Consider the following 27,372-nt stretch of genomic DNA (forward strand, 5'->3'; position numbering starts at 1 on the left):
CATTCCATGCAGTCCTTGTGAAATCCCATATCCCTGTTGCTAAGCTAGCGAAAGTGAACGGCTATTCTCTAGCCTGTCCCAAAAACAGTCTTATCCAGTTTAAACAACATTCAAAACAAAACCGTAATTATGCCAGGCTCCGAATGTAAATGTTTGTCTTCATATAATGAGGTTTGAAATAAAACCGACCTAGCACTGCCTGGATGTTAGAATGTTGAGGGACTATTTTCTCGGGGTCAGCGGAATTTTACCTCGCTGTCTTCAGTTGTGATGTAACCACACTGTCATCAACAGGGAGCCGCAAGAGAGATTGATGGTGATCAAACACAATTGCAAGGTTGGTTAACTTCCTAAACGCCCCCATCAACACATATATTTGCATCGATAACCTGCCATGATAATTGAGTTGCTTTCAGTGTTAAATAAATAGGTTTAGAGTGTTTTCGGGGCAGGCTAGAGCATAGCCGTTCACTTGCGCTAGCTTAGCAACAGGAACACGAGATTTCACAAGGACTGCATGGAATGTAAAAAAAAAACACCTGGACACATTTCTTACACCCTTGCTGACTTGGAAATGAGGTCCTGTGTCCAAAATCCCGGATGGTCACTTTAACAGCCCAAGCCGTGTCACGATTCCCAATAATTTCATTACAGGTCGCGATTCTTTTTTGTGTTTGTGCCGACTGGAAAACGAAATCCTAACCAAGGGGCTTTGTGACTGTTGATTGAAATGCTGAGGACAACGATCTAGCATCCTCCTATTCCTAGCCGCGCTTTGAACGCATATGAACATTATGAACTGTCACTCATTCTCACTGGCGATTGGTGAAATTAACTCAACTCCTTCTCTCTTTCTTTTCCCCTGCCCAGTTGGTTTTCCAAAGCTGAGTTTAGTTTGTTTAGATTTCTTCATCTTGCTTGCTTCCATTTCCAAGCTGACTTTTGCGTCGAAGCTGCGTCATATCACAGCCATATGATAAACATGTTTCCAATATCGGGTGGCGTATTTCCGCTCAGTTTTAAAATATAACGTGATAATAAAGGGATTATGTGGACTTTATTTTCAGAAAAACAAATGAGTATGCATTCTGATCTTTCCACCAATCAAAGTCAGAACGATTTTCATCATATATTAATTTGACATTACTCTGAAGAAAAAAAAAAAGAAAAAGAAAAAACACCGGGGAAAATACAGAGGTCATGACCTGTGTGTCCTCAATGCTGGTTACGGCACTGCGTCCATTGTTTATCTGGCAAGCATGGAGGTACTAGCAGCATTTCTGTTTTTAAGACCTATACTCGCTTGTGTGCTTTTGAAAATTAAAGTCATACAGTATATTGACCAACAAAGACGCATTAGGGCTCGGAGGACAGAAATTGCGGAGCTTCTTTTGGCAGACAGAGCCCGGCCATACCACCGCCAGCGACGGCGATTCTGGGTTTGACCCGGACGGACTGCGTATTTATGCTGATCAATGTAGACGTGTTTTTTTTTTAAAAACGGGGCTGTGTGCACCTAGTTATTTTTGCAAACGAAGGTTAGAAAATATGCGTTTATCAAAATACCCGGGTATGTGTAAACAGCACCTAAGAGTTGTGTGGCTCCTGTTTGCAGTCAGCTGGCAGCAGCAGCAGCGGTGAGTCGGTGAACGAGTTAATGGAGAAAATGACTCGTGACTTAAGTCAGTAAAAAGAATCTCGAGTTTTGAACGATTGACTTACGAATCTCAGCTGGTATCAGCGGTTAAAGGTCTGATAACGGAGGCCGAACTGGACATGGGACTGGGTTTTAACATGGAAATAAAGATAAAATCTGTCTTTCATCGACTTTAAAAGACATTTATGTTGGTTGCTTATGCTTGTCATTAACATTCACATCTGGAAAATGATCATTTGTGAACAGTTGATGATCAACAGGGACTTTAATATTATTACTGATCTCAGCAGGAGAAAAACAAGACTTAAAGACCAACAATTGTAAATATTTTAATTGAACAAACGTTATTTGTTCAAATAGTATCAATTGTAAGTCGCTTTGGATAAAAGCGTCTGCTAAATGCATAAACATATTTGTATCTCAACTTGATCTTATAATCAATACATTTGTTCCTGTTTATATCTTTGATCGCTGATGAATGTGTGCACGGGGTGCAAAATAAGCAACATTTTATTTGTGACTTTGTAGCTCAGAGCCTCCTTCAGGTAAGGAAATCATATTGTATCACACTAACATCTCACTTAGTTAGAATTTGTCTTTTCACAAACATAAATAATTGAAAACTAAACCTTGTGCTCCTCCTTTTAGGAATTAGAGCTACACTATGAGCTACATAGCATCAGCTAAAGCTATAATAATATTGTTTATTCAACATGTACATCGTTCATGATTTTCCATCAGTAAACTAAGTGTATTTATGCTTTAACCCTCCTGTTGTCTTGCGGGTCAAAGGGGACCCACTACCATGTTTAGCTGTAGAAAAAATACCTTAAACTATCTTTTTCCAACTTGAAATTTTATGACTTTTCCTAAAGGGACCCCATCATCAGAAAAAGTCACACTTTATTTTTGTTTGTTTCCATGTTGACTGTACACCAAAGATTGTCTTATGGGTCATTTTTGACCTGTGAATTATAAAAACATTTAAACAGAAAAAAGTTCACTGTTTTTTTCCCCTTTCAATATAATTTAGAAGTAATTACTTCACATTTATAAAATAGCAATAATAAACCGTTATTATGTAAAGAAGAAAACTGAGAAAACAAGAAAACTGTTGGTCCGACTGACAGTTGGTTTGGTTTTAACAAAAAAAAAAAAAAAAAGCATAATCTTTAAAACCGGTGATTGTCTTTTTGTATTGTGTAACATAAAATACATGATAAATGTATTGAGTTGAATAGATAAATAACAGGTGGTTTCATCATACAAAATAGCTTTTGGATTTAAAATTCAATTAAGTTGATTTATTTTGGGGCTTTGGTAGGGAGGGTCATTCTTTTACCCATAGCACAAGGAGAGTAAACAGAATGTTAAGACCACACAAAGGGTTAAACTAGACATTGAATGAAAAAATTTCATAGAGAAGATGAATGATTGCAGCCAAATGTCCCATTGTTCGCAATTTATAGATTCAGTTAGCATTAGTGCGGTAAAAATTTAACCATAATTTATGGGACAGGTAATGCAGTCATCATTAGAGTAAAAAAAGTTTATCATAATAGCAGGATAATGAGCTCTCAGGGCTGGGTGGGTGGCTCTTAGAAGAGCCGTTGGGTTGTTGTAGCCTTGGAGCTGTTTACTTGGAGCTGGTGTACTTGGTGACGGCCTTGGTGCCCTCGGACACGGCGTGCTTGGCCAGCTCACCGGGCAGCAGGAGGCGCACGGCGGTCTGGATCTCCCTGGAGGTGATGGTGGAGCGCTTGTTGTAGTGAGCCAGGCGGGACGCCTCGGCGGCGATGCGCTCAAAGATGTCGTTGACGAAGGAGTTCATGATGCTCATGGCCTTGGAGGAGATGCCGGTGTCAGGGTGGACCTGCTTCAGCACCTTGTAGACGTAGATGGCATAGCTCTCCTTCCTGGACTTTCTCCTCTTCTTGCCGCCCTTGCCGGCGGTCTTGGTCACGGCTTTCTTGGAGCCCTTTTTGGGGGCAGACTTGGCGGGTTCAGGCATGTTTATTCTCCGGAACTTTACAGCAACGAATGAGCTGCTAATGGCAGAGAGACTCTTCTTATGCAGACTGTATGGAAATCACACTGCGCTGTCCCCCGGCTGTGATTGGCTGAGCTGGAGGTGAGGGGGAGGGACGCGTTTCCATGGTAACTGTCTTAGTTCCGCTGCAGTCCGGAGACAGTTTGAGTTCAGAAGAAGCAGAGAAAGAGAAAGAGGAGAAATCCCTCAGATGTGGCCGTGATCTCAGCAGCAACCCAACATCGGGGCTCTCTGGTTTCACCCAAAGTTTAAAGTGGTCGGCTGCAGTGGCGCCCCGGACCCCCCAGTCCTCTCAGTCATTCTGCTGCTTTAAACCACTTCCTGTTTGTAACTGACCAGCACAAACAGAAATGGAGATAATGGGCTGATGTAATAAAGGACAAAATGAACTGAATTACAACTTTTTTTTGTTTATGCATTAAAAAATAAATTTAAATAAAAAAACAAGACATTTGTTACCAGATGAGCCTCTTAAACAGCAACGCTCATTTTCTGTGTTTCAGCTTATAAATGTTGACAGTATGTTTATCTGTTAACTTGTTTTGAACCAACACTCTCTTTGACAACATGGCTGAAGTAAGATGAACTAAGATTTGATCCCACGTTGTCACACCTCCGGATGTGTAATAAACAACTGCCGACAAACTCAAAGCGTAAGTTACAGGGCTCTCAAGTTTAAAAAGTTTGCTGGGACTGAGATTCGGGCGGGGCAGGGGCCAGGTCGTGTGCCGGGGGGGGGGGGGGGGGGGCTGGTCCCTTGCAGTATCCCATCGCCATGAACTAGCTACTTAAAGACCAAAGAAATTGTTTTATTTATACCAAAATCACAAATCTTCACTTTTACACTAAATTCTGCAATATTTTAAAATAAATTGTTTTAGGTATGCAAAGTGTTGTTGTAAGTGTTTGTGGCAGATTTTGATGCTTGATGACTGATATTGGGGGCTCCCATTTAAAGCACTGTTGCTCAATGTCAGCCATTTTCACAGTCATGATGGATGACAGAGTTCCATTCAGAGCCAACGTGTTCCTGGTCTTGGTTTTATTGAGCCCCACCATGGAAAAAACCCTCTCTCTCACCCGGCAACAAGAAATTCTATTTTTTGATTTGCAGATGGGTTGCTAAATCAAGACAGCTGTACCAGAGCTATTCTGAGCTGTATGAGCGCACAGTAACCTGCCATTGACTCGTTTATAGTATAGGCCATTAGAATTTCTGTGCGACGAAGTTGATCATTTCTCAGCGTGAGAAATGGCATGTGTGGCGTGTGAGCGTGTGAACTTGTTGAAATGTGTGTGTTTCACGCTCATTGCGTGAGACTTGAGAGCCCTGAAATTATGTAAGTTTCATACCATTGTCAATTGTTAGACCTTTATTTTACTGTCCTAATGTATTTATGCTCTCCTCTTTGTGTTATAATGTGTTTACATAAAGCATGCTGAATTGTCTCTGTATGAGATGTACAGCACAAATATACTGGCCCTGCTCACTTTATTAATAACCCAATAATCGACACGCATCATCATACTTTGTGACTATATTATCGTGAGTGTGTGACCCACATATTATTTTTTCACTGTTACATCTCAACAGGAGCAATCTTAACAGCCAAAAGCGTACCTGGCAGCAGGTGAAGGTAAAGTACAGGAACATATTTCAGAGTGGTAAGTAGCCTTTGAAGAAATGTGTTTGTCCAATAAAGAGAGCACCAAACTAGATATGGAAGAAACTAAAAATAAAAAAAGATCACGCTAGAGATTATGAAACTGGAGAGGGATGTTAGTATAAATTCAGATAAAGGAGAAGGTTGTGGTGTGAACTATATTTAATTCAGTTTTCTCTCCACAGCTTGAGAAACATGTAATAATAATTAAACAATTCAACACAACTTGAACTCAAACTTGTCATTATTGTACGGTTCATGCAACGTGTTAGAAATGTGTTTTTTACATTTATATTCACAGTGGGGTGCCATGACCTAACGTGTGGGAAGTTATAAATCATCTCTGTCCATTTAGCCTTCTGACACTTGCTCTGACTTAAACTGCTACTGTGTCAATGCTAAATTATGAAAATTTAAGAAAAATTTAGTTCTTACTCAAAGGTCACAACAATAAGGATCAATGGAAATATGTGTCCCTGTAGCGTGTATTCCTTTTCCAACCCAGTTTAGACAAAACCACGCCCACTTCCGCAGTACGGAAGCCTAGTCGGGAAGCGAGAGACTGACCCATCAGTGATGGGAAGTTCGGCTCTTTTGACTCGGCTCCCAAAGAAGAGCCGGCTCTTTCGACTCCCAAACGGCTCTTTATTTAGGATCTTTTGTAGCCTATATTTTACCTTAACTTTGCAAAAAAAAAAAAATCATGGTTTATGTGTTGAAAACCCTTTTGCTTTCAGTGTTTTTATGAGAGACCTTATAATTGCCTAATTCTTTGCATTTATTCTGTGACAAAACCCCTTTTACATTTGTTTATTTCAATTCAACTTTTTTATTGCACAAATTAACAATAAACTTCAAACAAATCCACAGAACAGAACCAAACTCAAGCTAACATTAATAATGTCCTAAATTAAACTTTTTTATTGGACAAATGAACCAAAAAATTTCAAACAAATCCACAGAACAGAACCAAAACCAGAACCAAACTCCTTAATTCTCACGTGAATACCGCATGCTGGTCGCCATGCTGGCCAATCATAACAAAGCTCTGTAACCAGAGCTGGGACTGAGCACTGAAACTGAAAGCCGCGAATGGAAAAAAACTTGGAGTCGGCTTTCACTTGATGCGAGCCGGCTCTTCTGATTCACTACAAATAGCCGGCTCTCAGAGCCGATGCTTGTGCGCATGACCCATCACTAGACCCAATAGAAACTAGTACGAGAACGCGCCGCACGCTTATCAGTCGTTCCTAAATCGTAAATTTGCCCCTTTCAAGATGACAGATCACAATCATACATACGCAGAGCTTCTTTGGTACGTTAGCATGTTATGTGAATTAATGCCAGCACCAAAGTTGGTATAATAATACTAGATACAGTCTAGCTAATCTTCTAACGTTATCTCACGCTTTACTGACGCCGCCTTCATTCATATTTTTTACAGCTTAGCAAGTAAGTTATTATCATGTTAGTTTGGTGTTGTTCATAGATAACGTACCAAAGAAGCTCAAACCATCACAAAACAGCATGCCTAACTTAGCTACAGTAATTAATTATCTATGAACAACACCAAACTAACATGATAACGTGAGATAATGTTAGATGATTAGCTGGACTGTATCTAGTATTATTATACCAACTTGGGTGCTGGCATTAATTCTTTTAATTGCCTCCCAAAACGAATTCAAGAATATAAAAAAAATATGATGGGAGATAATCTTTAACAGAGAGTGGCGTAGTACACCAAACTACGCTGTCTGTCATGACAATTTATTAACATTACTAAACTGACTGCTTTACACACTAAAGATATGCGATAGCCGATAGCCTAGCACATAGGCGAGCTACGTCTTTTCGCATTTGTGATCAGAATGACATATGCGCTCATGACGATAAATAAACATTACTAAATGACTCCTTTTACACAGTAAAGTTACGATGGCGGGCGAGCAATGATAGCGTATGGGTAGCTGCTGCTTCGCGTCGGCATACGCGGCTTCCTTACTAGCGAGGGGGCATGGTTTTGTCCAAACTGGGTTGGAAAAGGGATACACGCGTTGGGCGCTGTCAGAGACAGTCTAATAACATTGGTTCGGGGTTCGCTACGCTGTCTTCTACATTCTAGATGTAGTTAGGGCCAGCAAACCCGATTGTTCTGGCCTCCCGGCAGATTTGTTTGCCAGGCAACCAATGATAGCTGAAATATGATTGGTTAAATGCGTCAATATGAAAATACACATCTGGCAGCAGCGCAGCCAGGGGAAAGGAAACGGACAGACAATAAAAAAGTAAGATATGAAATTAAATAAAATAATAATTAAGAAAATCACAAACAGATGTTCATTTTATTTTCTTTAAGATATTGTTTAGAACAGCAGAGAAGGCCTTGCAGGCCCTGACGGTCTGATCCAGGACCTTGGTAGCTTTCCTGGACAGCCATGGAGCTACTGTGTTCATACTATCCAACACGGGCAAAGAATATTACAAGTCCCAAGATGACGAGTCCTGCCACCACTCCAATGGCAATAAAGACCACTTTCTTGTTCTCACATCTGTTGTTTGGAACCAACTTGCGGGTAGTCTTTTCAAAGCCTTTAGCCTGGGGAAAAACACACAGTCAGAAGATTAGATTGTGTTCTTCTGACATTTACGTGCTTTTTAAGGTCATAGGCTGAGATAGGACACTCTGAAGTGGCAAAAAACACTGGCTGAAAGGGATGAAAAGACATCTCTCACATGAAAATGACATAGTTAATCACAGAGTTTCAGGCAAGTCTGAAAGTATGTTTCCCTGCTGATTTCACTCTTCAGAATAAATATCTTCATATCAACAAAGGATCACATGATCAGTTGAATGGGTCAACAAGTGGGACACAATGTTCCCACGCTGCCCTGCTGCTCTGTACGCACAGCTGAGCAGTTTTCAGAGGGATCAAAAAGCAAACATGCAAAGGATGGAGATTAATATCAAAAAGCCACACTTTACATCACATGGATGTGGAACAGACCAAAAAAGGACAGCAGATATCATTCTGAAGTTCAGCAGATCTCTGCGAAAAGACACCAACATTAACATAAAGCCTCACTTATCAGCATTTTTATGGCCATGTGGTCTGTGCGGATCTGCTCTGTGGTGCAAACACAATATTTATCTGAGCTTTTGTCTTCTTAACTGCTGCTGGAAATGAAAGAAAACAGAAAAGTCTTAGATGATCGTTCTTTCCTAAAAGCGATAGATGCAGCTGCCTGGTGAGGCATCTATAGAGGGATGCTGCTGTATCAGGTCTAATTTACATAAGCAGCTGTTGCCAGAACTCAACATCCTAGTAGTTTAGTTCATATTAAAACGAAGAAGGTAAAGAGGTTAAGTGTCCAGTGTTGAAAACAACCCACAGAAGCAGAAGAGAGGTAATACAAACAAGGGTGGTCCTTTATCTTATTTCACATGAATATATGTGAACTTCTTGAAACAAAAACTCCAGCACTTGTTATAGCATATAACTTTACACTATTTGTTATAGCAAGAAAGATATAATATTATGTAAAAAATTTTTGTATCATCAAAAACTATGTTTTATTCAGCATGAATGAACCTTAGAATGAACCATCAAAATCTGAAATATGAGAGAGCTGACCTTATTACTACTGTAAAAGGCACAAAGAAAAATGATGTTCAAAGGACAACAAAGTAGAGAAAAGTGGAGGAACCACTGGTTGAAAGTACCATTTTCTGGTAAATTTGAGGGTACTCATTTGGGAAGTGGAGGATCATACCCACTGTGTAACGACGTATGAGTCAACTAAAGTGAAAAGAAGAAGCCAATTTAAGGAAACTGAAGCCAGACAAAAGAACAAAGAAAAAATAAGAAACCCTAGAGTGGCTTTCCCCCGATAGAAAGTGCAAATGAAGAAATAAGGTCGGTGTGACGTCAAAGTTGCTTGTTTTCTCTTCGACAGGCAATTCTGACAACTGATACAGAAGAGATATGTTGCTAGATGGCTACGACTTGGCCACTGGATGTCTACTCTTTGTACTGTAATGTTCTTAGATCATCTTAATTATTGGTTGTAGTTTATTTATAGCAGTCGATATTATAAAATCCATGTAGATTAGTACAAGGGTGCCAGTGATGACATTTACCTGGGATGGACCGGCACTGTTTGTAGCAGCAGCTAAAGCGCCTTGAAAAAGCATTCGTACCCCTTGAACTTTTCCACATTTTCTCACGTTACAACCACAAATGGAAAGAAAAACATCTGCCTTTAGATGTCACCTAATTAGGAAAAAGAGTCCACCTGTGGGCACTTTAATCTCAATATGAATACAGCTGTTCTGTGAAGGCCTCAGAGGTTTGATAGAGAACATTTGTGAACAAACAGCATCATTAAGACTGAGGATCGCACCTGACAGGTCAGGGATAAAGCTGTGGAGAAGTTTAAAGCAGGGTTAGGTTATAAAAACATATCCCGGGCTTCGGAGCCCTTTGAATAAGTTCCAGGGGTGTGAGTACTTATTATACATATGATTATAATGGAGGCCTTCTTGAAAGGCTTCAACAAGAGTCTGATGTACCCTCGCTTCTACCGACAGGTGATGGGATCAGTTGAATATTTATTTATTTTATTTTATTTCAAACTTTGTTTACTGAACATTTTAAACATAACAAGACAGACATTGTTGGGACAGAATAAAAGTATAAATACAATCAGTAGCAGCAACAATTCTGTCAACCCCCAACCCACCCTGACCACCAATCCCGCCCACAGGGCAACAAAAGAGAGAGAGAAAAAAAAGAAGGGATAAATTATTAAGAATATTAGTTTAAATAAATAAGTACAGATACATAAAAAATATAAGCTTACAGGTTTGTCAGATATTTAAATGTCCTCAGTGTCAGAAAGAGTTAAGGAGTCAAAATACCTAAAGAAAAGGGGTCCCATGTAGCATAAAATAAATTATAAGAGAAAACCTCAACTTTTCTACTTAAAGGTTGTAGAGCACTTCTCGCAAGCGAGCGGACATGTGAAGGGGAATGAGAGACTTTCCAATTAAGTAGGATCAACCTTCGAGCGAGTAGAGTGGTGAATGCTATAGCTTGTTTCATTCCTTTCGGCAGGTTAGATGTAGCCTGGCTCTCACGCAGACCCTTCGTGCTTCGTGCATCTTCGTTACACTTCGTGAGCTCGCACTAGGGTCTGGGCTCGCCTTGTTGAGCCCGAAGTCTTCGGTTACCCCATAACCGGGCCAATCATAATCGTGGGGCGGGGTGTTAACAGGTATGACGTAGCATCCGGCGCGACAACGAACACAGTCAAACACAGCCATTGCTGGACGATTAGCTGCTGCTAGCTCCTGCTTTGCTCGCTGCTGTTGTGTTTTGTTTATTTTCCACCACAGACCGAAAGACTGGTCGCGCTCCAACGCGTCACGTCCGCTTTCGATATGATTGGTCGAAGTAGTACGTGACACACACATTGAATTCTCCAATCAGGTTCGAGAGGTTTTTGAATACAATCCCCGCCTACTCACAGCAGAGAACAGCTAGGCAACCGACAAAATTCCAGATGGATGAGAAACATCCATCTGCGTGAGAACCAGGTTAGGTTAGAAGCAGGGAGGATACCAAAAATTGTAGACATTGGATTGGGAGCAACCAGAAACCCATATGCTTCAGATAGGGAATTGAAAATTTCTGTCCAGAATGGTTTCAGCTTAGGACATGACCAGTTCAGGCAGGATCAGTTGAATTTTTACCTGAGATAGACCCACGGTTAATCCAATTACCTGCCCGGTATGTTTTGAAGGTGCCTCCCTTTTTATAAACACTTCCAATAACAACACCAAACAACGGCTTCACGAACATTTCTATTGAACAAACCGTTTGCCACGTCAGGTGGTTTAAGGCCTCGTTCCGAAGAACACCTAAAGCACCGAACTTCAACTCGAGATCTGCTCCCCTGGTTTGCCTGCTCCTTATCCACGTTATGTGCAACTGGGAAAATGAGTTTCTGATGCTTGAATTTCAATCCCTACCCCTTTTTTGCTTTTTCTTTTCAGCTTCCTGGGAGCTAAAACTGACAGTGTCATGTAACACAGGCCAGCAGGGCAACGTGGGAAAGATGTGTGACCTGTACGCCGACCCCCGGACCGACATTTGTCCTGGACTCACTGGGTCGTACCCAGGGAGAGCAGCTCTCGCTTCATTCAGCTTAGGAAACAATAGGAAATACCTTTCTAAATATAGCACCATAAAACACAATCAGGATGTAAAAACATTTGTTTTCCTCTCCAGCTCTACCTAAAGAGTATTTATATAAATCAATATGACATCTCTTAATTCTAATCCCAGGATGCCTATGAAGCATTTGCTCCTGTGATTCGCATCATATTTGCCTCTCAGCGGACTGCTCAAAGAACACGTTGTGATAATTATATTTTCCACTGGGACGGGTTCTCAGATTACTTGCTTACCTTTTCCCGCAGCACTTCAGCCCGATCATTCAGATCGCTCAGTTTTTCACCTCTGTCCTCAGCTTTATTCCGGTTTTCCAGCATGATAACCTTCACCTCCTCCACGTCACCCTGCAACCTTTCCAGCTTGCTATTACCGTTCACCTGCAAGTAATCAGCACACATTGATTTTTATGTTAACTTGTCCTGTCATTTGGTAGCCTAGCAAGCCAGACCCCTTTACAGCAAAAAGCTGTACAGGGGTCTAATGAGTTGCCACTGTTGTGATGCTTTTCATGTTTTGGGATAAACAGAAGTTATCGTGTGTCGTGGGCAGTTATCATGGCCAGTCACAGCTACTATGAATGTACCTGTACCATGTAGGTACAGGTAAAAATGTAAGGAACTTATGGATGTCCACTTTAAAGTGAAGCTTTAGTTCATAACAGGACGTAATATTAGACATTCCGAGCTGTTTTTATTTCATCATTTTTGTCACATTTAGTGCCTCTTGACTTAAACTTAATGTACCTGTAGCATTCACATGGATATTTATACTTTTATAAGAGTTATTAACAATAAGATGCAATTGCTAATAGGGGGATGTAAAAAAAAAAAAGTGGCTACCGAATTGAAAATGATGACAAAGCCCAGTCTGGTCACTTTATTTGAGGGCCGTCTCGATGTGAAAATATGTAATTCAGCTGTTCAGATTTGCAGGGGTCTGCAGATAAATCCACCGTCCTCATCTTTATCTTCACCCTCAACTTTACGGCTGCATTTGCTGTGCCTCAGAAGTGGGAAGTCAAAGTTCTCTTGCTCTTTTGCTTTACAGTTAACAGAAAATTATCATTGTACATGATTAAGAAAACTGACTTGCTTATTTTTTTCATTTTTACCCAACAGAGATTTGCTGTAGCTTGCTGAGTTTAGCAGATCACATCAAATCCCGCTATGACCTGTACTTCAAGCAGATTTGCTGTGTTTAAAACTAAAATGACCATTCTTTAAACAATAAGAAGTAACTTTCGCAACACTGAGTGAACCTTAAAAAGAAGGAAAGCAGCAACAACTTATGAGAAACTAAAAAAAAAAGTGATGAAGGACAGGTCTGCCCTGATGAAAAGGAATGCATCGAGCATGACTGTAATCAAGAAAAACAAGAAAAACTTTGGAGCAGAATGTTTCTTGAGCGGTTTGACCGCAGAGTAATTTCTATCCTGACAGCAGAAGGTGACAGGAACAGGAAACTTCATAATGGTTTCGTAACTAACTTATTACAATGTCTCAGCTGGCTTGTGGATGTGGCCACTTTATCTGGTGTAAGTTGATTTATGAACACCTGAAAGCCTGCTTATCTCATTCTGGGCACACCAAATAGCAGCCAAACAATAGTCTGCGTTTAAAATTCAACCTGCCGCACACCAACACAGGAACTGCTGCCTATTTCAGTTTCCCTCCTTGCCTCCTTTCTTTCCTCCCTCCTTCCTACATCTATATACCTGGCCTTGCCCTGGGAGGCCACAGTTATATGATGTTACAGTAGGCTCTCTAGCATGGCCACAGAAAGCATGTGTTGTGCGAATACACAATAAAATCACTGTGCTGTAATTAAGATGTAATAAAGGGGGTTAAACATTGGAAGTTAATGACTAAATTAAATCATTTAATCTTTAATAGATAACAAATACAATATAATCATATTTTAAGGTTCGCCTCTGGTATTCACTCACTTGTTGAGCTTAAGCTCACTTCGCAGCAGCGACCCTATTTATTTAGGGAGCTTTAACTTATTCTAAATCAAAGCGACTCGTATGCCTACAATTTAATAGGACTTTGCTCACAGATTAGAAAGGGTCACAGTACAATTTCAGAAAGCGTTCTTCCTTCATTCTTATCGGTATCAAGTCAAGCTGTTAAGTCTGTGTAGTAAAAGTAGTTTACCCCAGGAGACGGATATTTACTCACCATGTCTGTCGCTGAACTTGGGTCGTTACTGTCACTGAACTGCCTGCATTGAAAGGTCAACTGAAGACAGCTTTACAGAAACAGGAAATAAAGAGTGCACGTTCTGTGGGTTTGGTGTGACATCAAATAAAGCCACAACGTTTCTTCTTTCCCTTTGTATGTTATCTTCAACGTGTGAGTTTGTTCCTGTCGCTTTCGCTTCTGCCTGCAGTTGCCCCACAACCTCTTCTTACTTCTGCTTATGAGGCGCTCACGGTATTCCCGGAAAGTTGGCTTTTACACAAAGTAGTTACATGAGCGAACCAACTAATGATGAACCGACTTCTATTATTGTCACTGCTGACTGTAGAGGCTGTGCTCAGCGCCGTACCTCCATATTAAAACAAGTTCTGAACTTATTATATTCTAGTTTTTGCTCCACTACACGGGTTTGAACTACCCTTTAATGGTAAAAACCAGCCATATTAGTTTTCCAGTTTATTTGTATAGCGCCAAATCGCAATAATCATCTCACAATAGTCATCTCGAGGCACTTCATTGACACTCTCCAATTCAAACCATTTAGAGTACATTTCATTGTAGTCATAATCCAATCCAATTCGTTTAATTCAAAAACTATTTCCTAGCTAATGAAACCAACGGATTGCACCGAAACTTGTCTTTGGTCCAATCTCCTATTCAGAGCATGCATGAGGCGACTGTGGAAAGAAAAAACTTCCCTTTGAAGAAGAAGAAACCTCCATCAGAAACAGACTTTGGAAGTGTGGCCATCCGCCTTGACCAGCTGGGGTTTGAGAGGATAGAATAGAGGGGACAACAAACACCATAACACCAGGCCAGGGATACCTGCTGAGAAAGAGAAACACAAGTTAATGACAAGAATAATGACATATGTACATAATGTCATATAAGGAAATAAAAGGGGGGGAAAGAGAGCAAAGTGAGAAAAGGTGTGTCATAGGAGGTCCCCCAGCAGTCTGGGCCCATAATTGTATAACTATGGGATGTTTCAGGATCACCAGAGCCATCCCTCAGCTTATAGCTTTATCAAAAAAGACCGTTTAAAGCCTAATCTTAAAGGTGCCGTCGGCAACTTTTTTTTAGTCATATTAGCTTGAACTGTCATGGGATTCTGGAAGTAGAATATTAAATAGGCTGTTTAGGAAAAATCCCGAATTCTGTAGCTCCCTCTGAAGCCTGTAATCATGCTTGCAAAAATCGAGCGCTCCCGGCTGTTTTTAACCAATCACGTTAGGTTTATTATTTATCTATTATCTGAGCAGAACAGTCACCAACCACGTCTGAGCGTGAGTCTGCCCCAGCTTTTGTGCGTGCACACTGGTGTGAACTCACGTGCACAACCTCATCCACAGAGGGGGAGGGACCTGAAAGTTGTATCAGCTCGAATTTTCCGACTTTCGACTCGGAATTTTGAAAAACTGCCGACGGCAGCTTTAAGGGAGAAGACAAAGCAACAAGAAGCGCTCCCTTGGAGGATGTGTCCATTATGGCACACCTGTCCTGGTACTTGTTATTATAACCCTCCACCTGATTCTGCAGTGCTGTCAACATGCTTGGACCACTCTGCGTTCCATATTCCTCCCTACACACCTTATGGAACAGTCTAGGAAATACAAAAATTAGTTGTTATGGGTGTTACTTTCATACTGTGGAAAATTGTAAATACATTCACTGAATGTTACCACTGAATTGTATTTCTATAGAAAATAGTGGGAGACCATGTTTTCCAGTGCGATGCCCACCTTTGCACATAGCACAGGTCAGGGCAAATCTCCCTGTTGGCAGAGGCATATACAAACTGCTGACCATACTCCACTTGGAGGTCATGTTTTAGCACCACCAGAGCAGATGTGGGGGTGTGACCGATCTCAAACAGACCAATGAGAACCTCTTTGGCCTTTTCCCCAACATCCCGGTAGCGGATAGCATCGGCAACAAACAGGTGGTGATTATGCCTGTTTTCTATCCGTACTTCGAATGGGAACCTATGTGGGTCCTTAGTCCTATAACATATTTCAATATCTCAATATAACTATTATGTCTAAAACAATGACAGTGGATCAATAAACTCACTTTGTTTCACCACCAGAGTTCTTCAGAGTTACAAATAGTTTTGCTGGACAGCAGGTGTCTTTTGAATCCCTGCTGCTGCTGCTTGCGGCCTTGACATTGACCTTATGCTGGCATTTGTAACTTGCCTGACCAAAATATAGTGAATTTACAGCAAGGAAAAAGACACTGATAAATTGCTTTAGGAAATGTTGACAGCAAAACTTTTACCTTGAATAGCACACGGTGCCCCCGTCTCGGTCGGGTGACATCCACCCTCCATGTCACTCCCGATGACCCCTTCAAAAACTGCATCCACTGCTTTGCTTGATCCACGGAGGCGAGATCCACGCGGACTTTGGCATCAAAGCTGGTGTAGTCTCCAGCTGACGGCACCTCATTGTAATGGCAGACATGGCACCTAAATTAGTTTGGTAGCCAGCCCTAGAAGTAGGAAACAAACAACTAATAATTAAAATCCACACACAAAGGTAATACTTTTGCTGGCCTTCACAGATATCGAATAGATAGGCCATTCAAGACAGTGATACTGTAATGCTACTCAACTACTATACTGTGCTCTTTCAAAATAATCTGAATACTGCAAGTTAATACAACTATGTCTATGCTGTAATATTCCTCATAGTAACAGTTACTGAGTGACATATACTGTCAAGACACCTTCAGCTGTGGATACGCCAAGTTTTCTTCAGGTCCCAAGCACACACAAACACTAAGTCTGAAAAAGTAAAGACATTTACAAAACCATCACAAAACAGCATGCCTAACTTAGCTACAGTAATTAATTATCTATGAACAACACCAAACTAACATGATAATAACTTACTTGCTAAGCTGTAAAAAAAAATATGAAGGCGGCGTCAGTAAAGCGTGAGATAACGTTAGAAGATTAGCTAGACTGTCTAGTATTATTATACCAACTTGGGTGCTGGCATTAATTCACATAACATGCTAACGTACCAAAGAAGCTCTGCGTATGTATGATCGTGATCTGTCATCTTGAAAGGGGCGAATTTACGATTTAGGAACGACTGATAAGCGTGCGGCGCGTTCTCGTACTAGTTTCTATTGGGTCTAGTGATGGGTCATGCGCAGAAGCATCGGCTCTGAGAGCCGGCTCTTTGTAGTGAATCAGAAGAGCCGGCTCGCATCAAGTGAGAGCCGACTCCAAGTTTTTCCATTGGCTGCTTAGGTTTCACTTTCAGTGCTCAGTCCCAGCTCTGGTTACGACAGAGCTTTGTTATGATTGGCCAGCATGAGACCGGCATGCGGTATTCACGTGAGAATTAAGGAGTTTGGTTCTGTTCTGTGGATTTGTTTGAAATTTTTTTGTTAATTTGTTCAATTAAAAAAAAAAAAAAAATTAATTGAAATAAACAAAATGTAAAAGTGGTTTTGTCACAGAATAAATGCAAAGAATTAGGCAATTATAAGGTCTCTCATAAAAACACTGAAAGCGTTTAAAACACAAACCATGATTTCATTTTTTTTGCAAAGTTAAGGTAAAATATAGGCCACAAAAGATCCTAAATAAAGAGCTGTTTGGGAGTCAAAAGAGCCAAACTTCCCATACTATTAAATATGTTAACATAATAGTTACAGATACTCCATCATAAGGTTCATATCAGTAGGATAATGAGCTCTCAGGGCTGGGTGGGTGGCTCTTAGAAGAGCCGTTGGGTTGTTGTAGCCTTAGAGCTGTTTACTTGGAGCTGGTGTACTTGGTGACGGCCTTGGTGCCCTCGGACACGGCGTGCTTGGCCAGCTCACCGGGCAGCAGGAGGCGCACGGCGGTCTGGATCTCCCTGGAGGTGATGGTGGAGCGCTTGTTGTAGTGAGCCAGGCGGGACGCCTCGGCGGCGATGCGCTCAAAGATGTCGTTGACGAAGGAGTTCATGATGCTCATGGCCTTGGAGGAGATGCCGGTGTCGGGGTGGACCTGCTTCAGCACCTTGTACACGTAGATGGCGTAGCTCTCCTTCCTGGACTTTCTCCTCTTCTTGCCGCCCTTGCCGGCGGTCTTGGTCACGGCTTTCTTGGAGCCCTTTTTGGGGGCAGACTTGGCGGGTTCAGGCATGTTTATTCTTCAGTACTTTACAGTAACGAATGAGCTGCTGACGGCAGAGAGACTGGTCTTATTCAGACTGTATGGAAATCACACTGCGCTGTCCCCCGGCTGTGATTGGCTGAACCGGAGCTGAGGGGGAGGGACACGTTTCCATGGTAACTGTCTCAGTTCCGCTGCAGTCCGGAGACAGTTTGAGTTCAGAAGAAGCAGATGCAGAGAAAGAGGTGGAGATAATGGGCTGATGTAATAAAGGACAAAATCAACTGAATTAGAACATATTTTTGTTTAAACATTTGAAAATCAATTAAAATAAAAAAACAAGACATTTGTTACCAAATGAGCCTCTTAAACAGCAACACTCATTTTCTGTGTGTGTTTCAGCTTATAAATGGTGACATCATGTTTATCTGTTAACTTGTTTTGAATCAACATGGCTGAAGTTGTCTGAACTAAGATTTGATCCCACGTTGTCACACCTCCAGATGTGTTTATCACCACTGGATCATCTTCAGTCACACTGTGAGAGACAAAGAAGATCAGCCTGTAGATAATAATAATGATAAATAATAAATCACCATATTACTGGTATAATAAGCTTCTTATTAAAGTCCAAAACATCTCAGCTGGTATCAGCAGTTAAAGGTCTGATAACGGAGGCCGAACTGGACGTAAAGTGCATCATAATGAGCTGGAGTTCACTGCCTGAGTAAAACTATTTCACTCCAACTTTTAGAGGATATTATGAATAATGGGTAATGTTGATCATTGGACATGAAAATGTAACTTAAAAAACGTACAAACCAGAGCTTTGATAGTCAGGAAATACTCACGAGAACATTTGGCCTCTGATATTAAAACTAGAAACTAAACTTTGTTGATTTGAATACATGTTTTGAGCTGCAGTCCGCACACACGCAACCATCTTTGGCATCACCTTTTCCCCTGAGGCTAAAAGTCAATAGTTCCATAGTTTGGATGTCTTTGATTATGACTTTCCACTGTTTAACTGTGGGAGGTTCTGTGTTGAGCCATCTCCTTGTTATGGCTTTTTTACTTGCGGCCATAAAGATTTTCAGGAGGTATCTGTCTTTCTTTGGTAGTTCCTTATCTATGTTACCCAGGTAAAATGATAAACAGGTAAAATCAAAATTATACTGCAGGACTTCTCTAATTATGTTTTGAACTCCTTCCCAGAAGGATTTAAGAGTGGGACAGCTCCAGAATACATGTGTATGATCTGCCATACCATGTCCACATCCTCTCCAGCAGGTAGGTTGTAGTCCTGTCTGCTTAGACTTTTGCTTAGGTGTTATAAAAAATCTGATACAATTTTTCCAGGAAAAATCTCTCCACAGGTGTGAGGTCGTAGTGGTAATTTGTGTGTCAATAATATTTGTCCATTCTTCAGAAGTGATTACAGTTCCCAGTTCTTTTTCCCATTTCGCCTTAATATAGTTTGTTGAGTGGCCTCTCAATTCAGTTATATATCTGTATAGTTCTCCAATGATCTTTCTGGACAGTTTTGTATTATATGCTTTGATAAACATTTCTGTAATACTTGATAAGTTTTCCTGTATAAGTCCTTTAATGTTCTTATCAAAGTAATGCCGAAGTTGGAGGTACCTATAAAAATCCTGCCGAGCAAGGCCGTATCTATCTGAGATGGTTTTGAAGTCTATAAAATCCTGGTTTTTAATTAGTAGGCATAATGTGGAGAGTCCTTTCCTCGCCCATTGAATGAAACCTCCATCACCCAAACCTGGTTTGAAATCTGGATTGTGGGTTGGCCACATTAAAATTCTAATTTCGTTCTGAATATTGAGTTGTTTCGCCAGGCCAGACCAGATCTCCATAGAGAATCTAGTCCACCGGCTCTGGAAATCATATTGTTTAGCCAACATTGGGTTTCCTAATAGACTCTGTATAGGCCTGTCTGACAGTGATAATTCTAACTCTTTCCATTTTGCAAAGTAGTCTTTATTGCACCAGAGCAACAACAGTCTTATTTGTGCCGTTAAATAGTAATCTTTAAAGGATAAGACCGTTTTTTTTACATTGGGCCCTTGATTTCACATTATAACATGATGTTCTACTCACCCCTGCTTGTTGTTGGTCATTTGGAGCTGTTCCGAAGATATTCGCGAGGCGTCTGGCTGCTCTCTTGAGATATTTGGCCATGAAACGGTTTCCTATGGGCAAGCTTATACAGGCACAAACTATGCTGTTTATAATTTATTAATTACTGTACATTAGCACTGATAACGTGGAGGTGCGTCGCTTACTTAAAAAAATCCGGGTTACTGTAATTTTGATTTTTTTTGTCGTAAAGTGGGTGTTACTGACGTCCTCGTGGTGCTACTGCCACAGACAGCCCACAGACCTGCTGCCTATTTATTCATTCGGCTAAAATTCTAAATTAGGAACACAAATGGGTAAAGACTGGAACAAGTAAAGTAATCTAGGTAAAATATTTGTCTTTATTGTCAAAATCCTATTGCCAAGCTCCAGGGGCAAGGAAGCCCATCTGTCTAGTTCCTCCTTTATCTGGAAATTAATACTTGTATAATTTTCCAAGAATAACTGTGATATATCCTTTGCTAATTTCACACCCAAGTATTTAATAGAGGAAGAGTCCCAGTTGAATTTGTACTTATTTTTAAGATCTAATGATGGCATGAAATTAAAATATTAGGGCCTGTGTTTTATCGACATTTAGGGAGTAGCCGGACAAGTTTCCATACCTCCTCAGGAAGTCCATTAATTTTGGTATTCCTGACTCTGGATTCTTTAGGCTGACCAGAACGTCGTCCGCGTAAAGACAAATTTTGTATTCCCTTCCTTTTATTGTGATGCCCTCCAGGTCAGGATTCTGTCTTACGGCTTGTGCAAGAGGTTCAATAAAAAGATTAAAGAGCACTGGGCTGGCTGGGCAGCCCTGACGACAGCCACGTTGCAGGTGAAAAGTTCCTGACAGGCCTCCGTTTACCTTAATTCTAGCTATAGGGGACGTATATAGTGCCCTGATGCTTTTAATGAACTTCTCATGGAAACCAAATTTGTCCATAACTTTATAGAGAAATTCCCACCCCACCGAATCAAATGCTTTTTCCGCATCCATACTTAGTAAAATAGCTCCAATTTTCTAATTTTTTAAATGTTCAATAGTGTGGAGGGTCCTCCTTATATTATCCTGAGTTTGTCTACCCTTCAAAGCGACACGCTTTGAAGTCGCCGCTAGGGCTGTCACGTGGTTCATGTGAATCTCCGGAGTTCCAAACGTCACAGCGCTGTCAGTCAGTTTGAACGGGTCTTAGCGGGACGGAGCACAAAAACGATAACTTTAACATTTACGACGCAATTTTCGGTAAATATTGACCAATAATGTGCATTGATCACTTCACCGACGATGTATTTTATCAACGTTTTTCTTTTTTGGAGGGGCAGAGACACATTTATCACTGTTTTAAATGTTAGAGGGTACCCCTGCATGCTAGCAGGGGGCAGCTACCTCGTCCTCCTTTATACTGAATCATGCCAGCGGTCCAGCTTACCTTCAGATCTACATCCTCCAACAGAGCCTGATGTTACTGTCTGTTCCCAGGATCTACTCCTGTTGTCCCAAACACTCCATCTGTAGATGTCATTCAGTCTGTCTGTCCTCTCTGGTGTCAGATGGACAATGAGCCCCCCCCCACCCCCGCGACCCGACCGACGGATTCAGAGGGTATAATGGATGGATGGATGGATTAAAATATTAATTTAATAACTTTTTTTCTGGTTAAAACCATATTAATGACAAAATAAGTGTGTCAGTTGTGAAAAAAAAAATAAAAACAGATTTAAACCAAACATTTTATTATAAAATGTCATCATGGAAAATGTAAAACAAGCCTTAATAAAGAAGTTATTTTACTGCTATTTATACTGTTGGGTAGATTAATCTGCAACAATGAACTGTATTTTATCAAATTCAAGGGTTTGGACATTGTAGAAATCGGCTGAAGCCCTAATGAGGGTTGATCCATGACAGCAGCGAGCACCACATCTGCTGGCCTCCCTGACAACAACAACAGAGAAATTAATAAATTCATTATCACAGCTGCAAAGTCATGCTGAAAAAACACTTACTTAATTAAAGACCAGTCAGCTAATGCCTCACTATGCCAAAAATGTTGTAATTTAATCCATTTACCGGAGAAAATACGTCTGAAATACCAAAAATGTATTAAATGTATTATTACTATAGGCCTATATAGTATTTTGGTAATGTTTTAAAACCTAACAATCAAAACAACTTTACACAATGTCACCTGACAATAAAGAGTTACCGGACTTTTGTGAAATGATCACGTTAATTACCTCACGTTAGCCTCCGTTACCGAGCTTTAAGCTAGGTCTCTAAATCATTACATTTCTAACATCAACATCGACATTTCATGCTAACCAAATGTAAAAATAACTATATCTAAGAGTATACTTGTGATAGATAATGCTTAAAATTGTAAAAAAAACGTTTAAAATGCTGTTATTTTATTAACTTACCAGTAATTGCTCTTGACGAGCAATTGAGGTTAACAGAGCTGCGTTTCTTGTTTGGAACTCTGGCGTCTCCGTGACTCACGTGACTTCCGCATTCCTTTCTTTCTATGGGAGTCTGTGGGAGTGTCGCCACTCTCTTTCAACATCACTCTGGTTGAGGCCCTTGGGCTGCCCCTCCCGCCTCCACACAGCCTTTAATGAGTGTTCCCTCCCCTCTTTTTAGAAATATCACGTACATAAAGCTAAAACTGAAAGTAAGAACATCCCAGTGCACAGATTGCAGACTAACACGATTCTTTCACAAGCTCAGGTCCATCTTTACTCTTTCATCTGAGCCGGACAATCTCAGGTAAGTCTAACACATTGAAAATAATAATGATAATAATAATGACTGATTAATGGCACTGAGGTTATAACAGTGTAATAGATTTAATTCTTTAAGATTAGTATCAGTTACGGTCTGATACATGGGTACCCATTTTTCATTCTTTCATACAATGACATCATATTGGTTTAAATATAACCAAATAACTCATTCTTTGGTTGTCTTTTCATAAACTGCATCTTTACTCCTCACTCACACGGCTACATACGTGTCCCATCTTGTCCTTTCAACAGTTGAGTGATAAGCGGGATCGTCTATAAACACAAACCACCGGATAAAACCCAGATTCAGTGAATAACAAACAACGTGCACATTATATCACGAGCCAAACTCGTGTTTGGACTTTCAGTTCTGGGACAAATAAAACGTTGTCTCCATGACACTGAAAGGCCAACTTTCAGTAAAAAACGGTTTTACTCGATCCTTCTGAAAAAGGGAGGGTCACCCCTAGTTACAGACACTGGGACTGAGCACTGGAAGTGAAACCTAAGCAGAAAATGGAAAAAAAAAAAAAAAAAAAAAAAAAAACTTTGAGTCGGCTCTCAGAGCTGATGCTTGTGCACATGACCCATCACTATTCTGTTCTGTGGATGTTTGAAGTTAATGTGTGCAATAAAAAAAAGTTTAATTGAAATAAACAAATGTAAAAGTGGTTTTGTCACAGAATAAATGCAAAGAATTAGGCAATTATAAGGTCTCTCATAAAAAGACTGAAAACCAAAAGGTTTAACACAAACCATGTTGTTGTTTTTTTTGCAAAAGTTGAGGTAAAATATAGGCTACAACAGATCCTAAATAAGGAGCCGTTTGGGAGTCAAAAGAGCCGAATCTCTTCCCATCACTCTTCAATATGTTAATACAGTAGTAAATTTGTTACAGATACCGCATCAAAAGGTTCACAACAGCAGGATAATGAGCTCCCAGGGCTGGGTGGGTGGCTCTTAGAAGAGCCGTTGGGTTGTTGTTGTAGCCTTAGAGCTGTTTACTTGGAGCTGGTGTACTTGGTGACGGCCTTGGTGCCCTCGGACACGGCGTGCTTGGCCAGCTCACCGGGCAGCAGGAGGCGCACGGCGGTCTGGATCTCCCTGGAGGTGATGGTGGAGCGCTTGTTGTAGTGAGCCAGGCGGGACGCCTCGGCGGCGATGCGCTCAAAGATGTCGTTGACGAAGGAGTTCATGATGCTCATGGCCTTGGAGGAGATGCCGGTGTCGGGATGGACCTGCTTCAGCACCTTGTACACGTAGATAGCGTAGCTCTCCTTCCTGGACTTTCTCCTCTTCTTGCCGCCCTTGCCGGCCGTCTTGGTCACGGCTTTCTTGGAGCCCTTTTTGGGGGCAGACTTGGCGGGTTCGGGCATGTTTACTCTCCGGTACTTTACAGCAACGAATGAGTTGTTGACGGCAGAGAGACTCTTCTTATTCAGACTGTATGGAAATCACACTGCGCTGTCCCCTGGCTGTGATTGGCTGAGCCGGAGCTGAGGGGAGGAACGCGTTTCCATGGTAACTGTCTTAGTTCCGCTGCAGTCCGGAGACAGTTTGAGTTCAGAAGAAGCAGAGAAAGAGAAAGAGGTGGAGATAATGGGCTGATGTAATAAAGGACAAAATCAACTGAATTAGAGCTTTTTTTTGTTTATGCATTTAAAAACTAATTTAAATAAAAAATAAGACATTTGTTACCAAATGAGCCTCTTAAACATTGTCACACCTCCAGATGTGTTTATCACCACTGGATCATCTTCAGTCACTCTGAGAGACAAAGAAGATCAGCCTGAAAGAGGAATCTAAAGAAAATTCTCCTTCATCCACGTGGAGAAAGAGGAGTTTGGATGGATGAAGCGTGATTACAGGATGTCGTTGAGTTGTTTTTGTCCTCCTCACGAACAAATCTCTGTTTTGTGATATCGATCCACGTGGGAATTAAACAAACTTACAGTTTGTGGAAGAGTTTTATTCCTTTAATACGTAGAAATAGGTCAAATCAGCTTGACCTGGACGTGATTTGAACACGAAACCTTCTGATCTGGAGTCAGACGCGCTACCGTTGCGCCACAGAGTCACCTATCTCTCTGGCAGTAAATGAAACATTAGCAAAAATTAGCTAATGTGGCCCCTGCAATGAACTGGTGACCCAGGAAAGGTTCCAGTCCCCCAAGCTGCCTGAGTTGGTCTGTGGATTGATGTACAGCTAATGTGGCTAACAGGTTCTGTGGATCCAGTCTACTGGACGATATTTTCCTGATGCGTTATCTTTTGGTCTCTTTTATGCACATCTGGGTCATTATAAAAAGGATGTGGCATCAAAACTTGTGTGAATCCATGTTTCTTATCGTTGAACTTGCTCTAGCTTTGCTGCTCTTTATTTTTATTTTTTAAGGTGTAAAATCTTTGATACTAGAACAGCACTAAACGTTATTGCAGCGCATACATTTACACCTATTTTTCATTTTATTACCTAGTTCTCAGTGCATCTTTCTACTAGGGCTGGGCAATGATTAACGATGTTTAATCTAATTAATCACATGATTTCCCTTATTAATCACGATTAATCGCATTTGTACGCACAATCCAAAAATGAATCCAAAAGTAGCGTATAGCTTTTAGCATTTAGTTTTATTTTAAATGTGCTGCCATATGAATGAAAGTGCCATAACATTTGTTGTGCAAACACACTTTTAACATCAGCATCTTTCTGTAGTTTTTATGTAGAAGCCTCGCTCCACTGTCTGTTTCCTTGAATGACTTGCTGCTATCAGTTGTGTGTTTTGCCTTTAAGTGATATTTTAGACTGGAACTACTACGCTGAGAAGACAATTCAACTTGGCAGTGTTTACAGATGACTTTGGTTCTGTCGACTCCGCCGTCTGGAAGAACTTTAAAATGAAAATGGCAGAGTAAAAGTTCCGTACCCTTCTCCATGTTTGGTGGATCCGCCGATTACTTTCTTTTCCGGTTGCGCAGCAGACAGCAGCAGACTTTTACAAAATAAAAGCCTGTGAGCAACAGACTTTTACAGAGTAAACTTTTTTCAATTAAAAAATTGTTTAAGAAAAAAAAATAAAAATTAATAAATAAAACCTGCGTTAATGCGCGATAAAATATTTATTCTGTCCCTAGGTTTGTTGCTAATATCACCTTTTATGTGGTCAAATACTGCCATCTAGTGACCAAGTTAGGTATAGTTTTTAATTGTCAGTACGTTTTGTGTAGTCAGTGTGCAAATGGTAAGAAGGAGAACGACATGCTGTTTCTGTTGCTCGCGAATGCACTCGATACAGGACAATCTGTAAGTAGTTATCTTGCAACTAGGTCAACTATATGTGCTTAGGTTAATCTAAGCGTATATATTCATGTTTGCAATGTGTGAAGTGTAATTGTGCATTTAGTTTCGAAACATGTTGTGCTAGCTAACAATTCTGTGAGGCTTAGCATTGAACTGGTCCTTTGTTTAGCGTCAAGTAAATAGCGTAATGTTAGAATAGGTAAACAATGAAAGTGGGTTGAAACATATCTTTATTTTGTATTTTTGCAGTTTCACAAAATAATTCTGTCAAGTAAACGCTCTGAAAGCCTCTTCAGACTCCTCGACCAGTTTGTTTAGCTCGCTGTCTAGGCTGTGTTGCACCACATAGCTGAGGGCAGAAGAACATTTATTGTCGTTAAATAATTAACGCGTTAACGCGATAATAACGAGTTAGCTCGCCCAGCCCTACTTTCTACACTTGAACTGACTCTACAGCCCTTTTCAGCTATGAGACACGATAATGGAGCATGAACCACAGGACAAATAAATACCTGCAGAGATGACACACTTTTATTCTTATTTTAAAGCAAACAACAGCAGTATCTTCAACAAGTCATCATGATGTATTTGATATTTGACAGTTTTTGTTGACTGAATCTAAATCGGATTTATGACAGAGGTTAACTCTCAGCAGAAATGCTGCATGTTGGGAGTATGACAGTTTATGTAAATGTGATGAGGTACTCTGGATAAGCCTGGATGTCATTGAAGACAACAAACATGGTTGGAGCACTTTTGTGGTCAGTGACACTGTCATACAGGTCTGCAGCAATCCCAGATTTGGAAGGCGGGGTGATCATGCCAGAACTTCCCCGGGTGTAGTCTCCAACAAGAACCCGGGCCTGGTACATGCGCTTGTGTCCGTTGGCGTCGGGCTGGGCGTAACTACCTGCTGAGTAGACCGGGTCCACAGCAAAGTAAGAGCCTTTACCGTACATGGCACCTGCAGAAAGAGTGAGTTATGAGACAATTACAACAGATTTTCTAAATGCATAAAGTGAAAGTCGTGAAAGATTTTACGAAACATTTTAGGCATGAACAGCAGGCACAGTTGGGCTTCATCTGCGTAACACTCAGCGGGGTCACATGGCACTGAAAGGATCGGATTATTGGCTAATTTACAATAAAAATGAGTTATTAAATTCACGTAGACGCCTTAATCTGACAAGAAATTGAATCGAAAGTTACTCGCGATC

At 40.8% G+C, this 27,372-nt stretch overlaps 5 protein-coding genes across 5 annotated transcripts in view; all 5 read right to left on the reverse strand.

Annotated features, from left to right (window-relative positions):
* Positions 1-3,188: 3,188 nt before the first annotated feature.
* LOC142381829 (histone H2B) lies at positions 3,189-3,697 on the reverse strand. The gene has a single exon (XM_075467086.1). The coding sequence runs from the start codon at positions 3,666-3,668 to the stop codon at positions 3,294-3,296; it is 375 nt and encodes a 124-aa protein (XP_075323201.1). The 5' UTR covers positions 3,669-3,697; the 3' UTR covers positions 3,189-3,293.
* Positions 3,698-6,242: 2,545 nt separating this feature from the next.
* LOC142381832 (uncharacterized) lies at positions 6,243-16,605 on the reverse strand. Its single transcript, XM_075467089.1, has 4 exons — positions 16,542-16,605; positions 16,092-16,304; positions 11,844-14,639; positions 6,243-7,970 (listed from the first exon to the last, which is right to left on the reverse strand). Exons 3-4 carry the CDS (start codon positions 12,006-12,008, stop codon positions 7,830-7,832), a joined length of 306 nt encoding a protein of 101 aa, XP_075323204.1. The 5' UTR covers positions 12,009-14,639; positions 16,092-16,304; positions 16,542-16,605; the 3' UTR covers positions 6,243-7,829.
* A 916-nt stretch (positions 16,606-17,521) lies between these two features.
* LOC142381830 (histone H2B) lies at positions 17,522-17,985 on the reverse strand. The gene has a single exon (XM_075467087.1). The coding sequence runs from the start codon at positions 17,956-17,958 to the stop codon at positions 17,584-17,586; it is 375 nt and encodes a 124-aa protein (XP_075323202.1). The 5' UTR covers positions 17,959-17,985; the 3' UTR covers positions 17,522-17,583.
* A 5,718-nt stretch (positions 17,986-23,703) lies between these two features.
* LOC142381831 (histone H2B) lies at positions 23,704-24,257 on the reverse strand. The gene has a single exon (XM_075467088.1). The coding sequence runs from the start codon at positions 24,228-24,230 to the stop codon at positions 23,856-23,858; it is 375 nt and encodes a 124-aa protein (XP_075323203.1). The 5' UTR covers positions 24,231-24,257; the 3' UTR covers positions 23,704-23,855.
* A 2,407-nt stretch (positions 24,258-26,664) lies between these two features.
* The window catches only part of LOC142381822 (protein mono-ADP-ribosyltransferase PARP14-like), a 38,614-nt gene continuing 37,906 nt past the window's right edge, over positions 26,665-27,372 (reverse strand). Inside the window, exon 23 of the mRNA XM_075467075.1 lies at positions 26,665-27,119. Coding sequence (XP_075323190.1) covers positions 26,839-27,119 — 281 coding nt within the window. The 3' untranslated portion in view covers positions 26,665-26,838. The remainder of the gene's footprint in view (positions 27,120-27,372) is intronic.

The sequence above is a fragment of the Odontesthes bonariensis genome, chromosome 6 (assembly GCF_027942865.1).
Source record: "Odontesthes bonariensis isolate fOdoBon6 chromosome 6, fOdoBon6.hap1, whole genome shotgun sequence".
Taxonomy (NCBI): Eukaryota; Metazoa; Chordata; class Actinopteri; order Atheriniformes; family Atherinopsidae; genus Odontesthes; species Odontesthes bonariensis.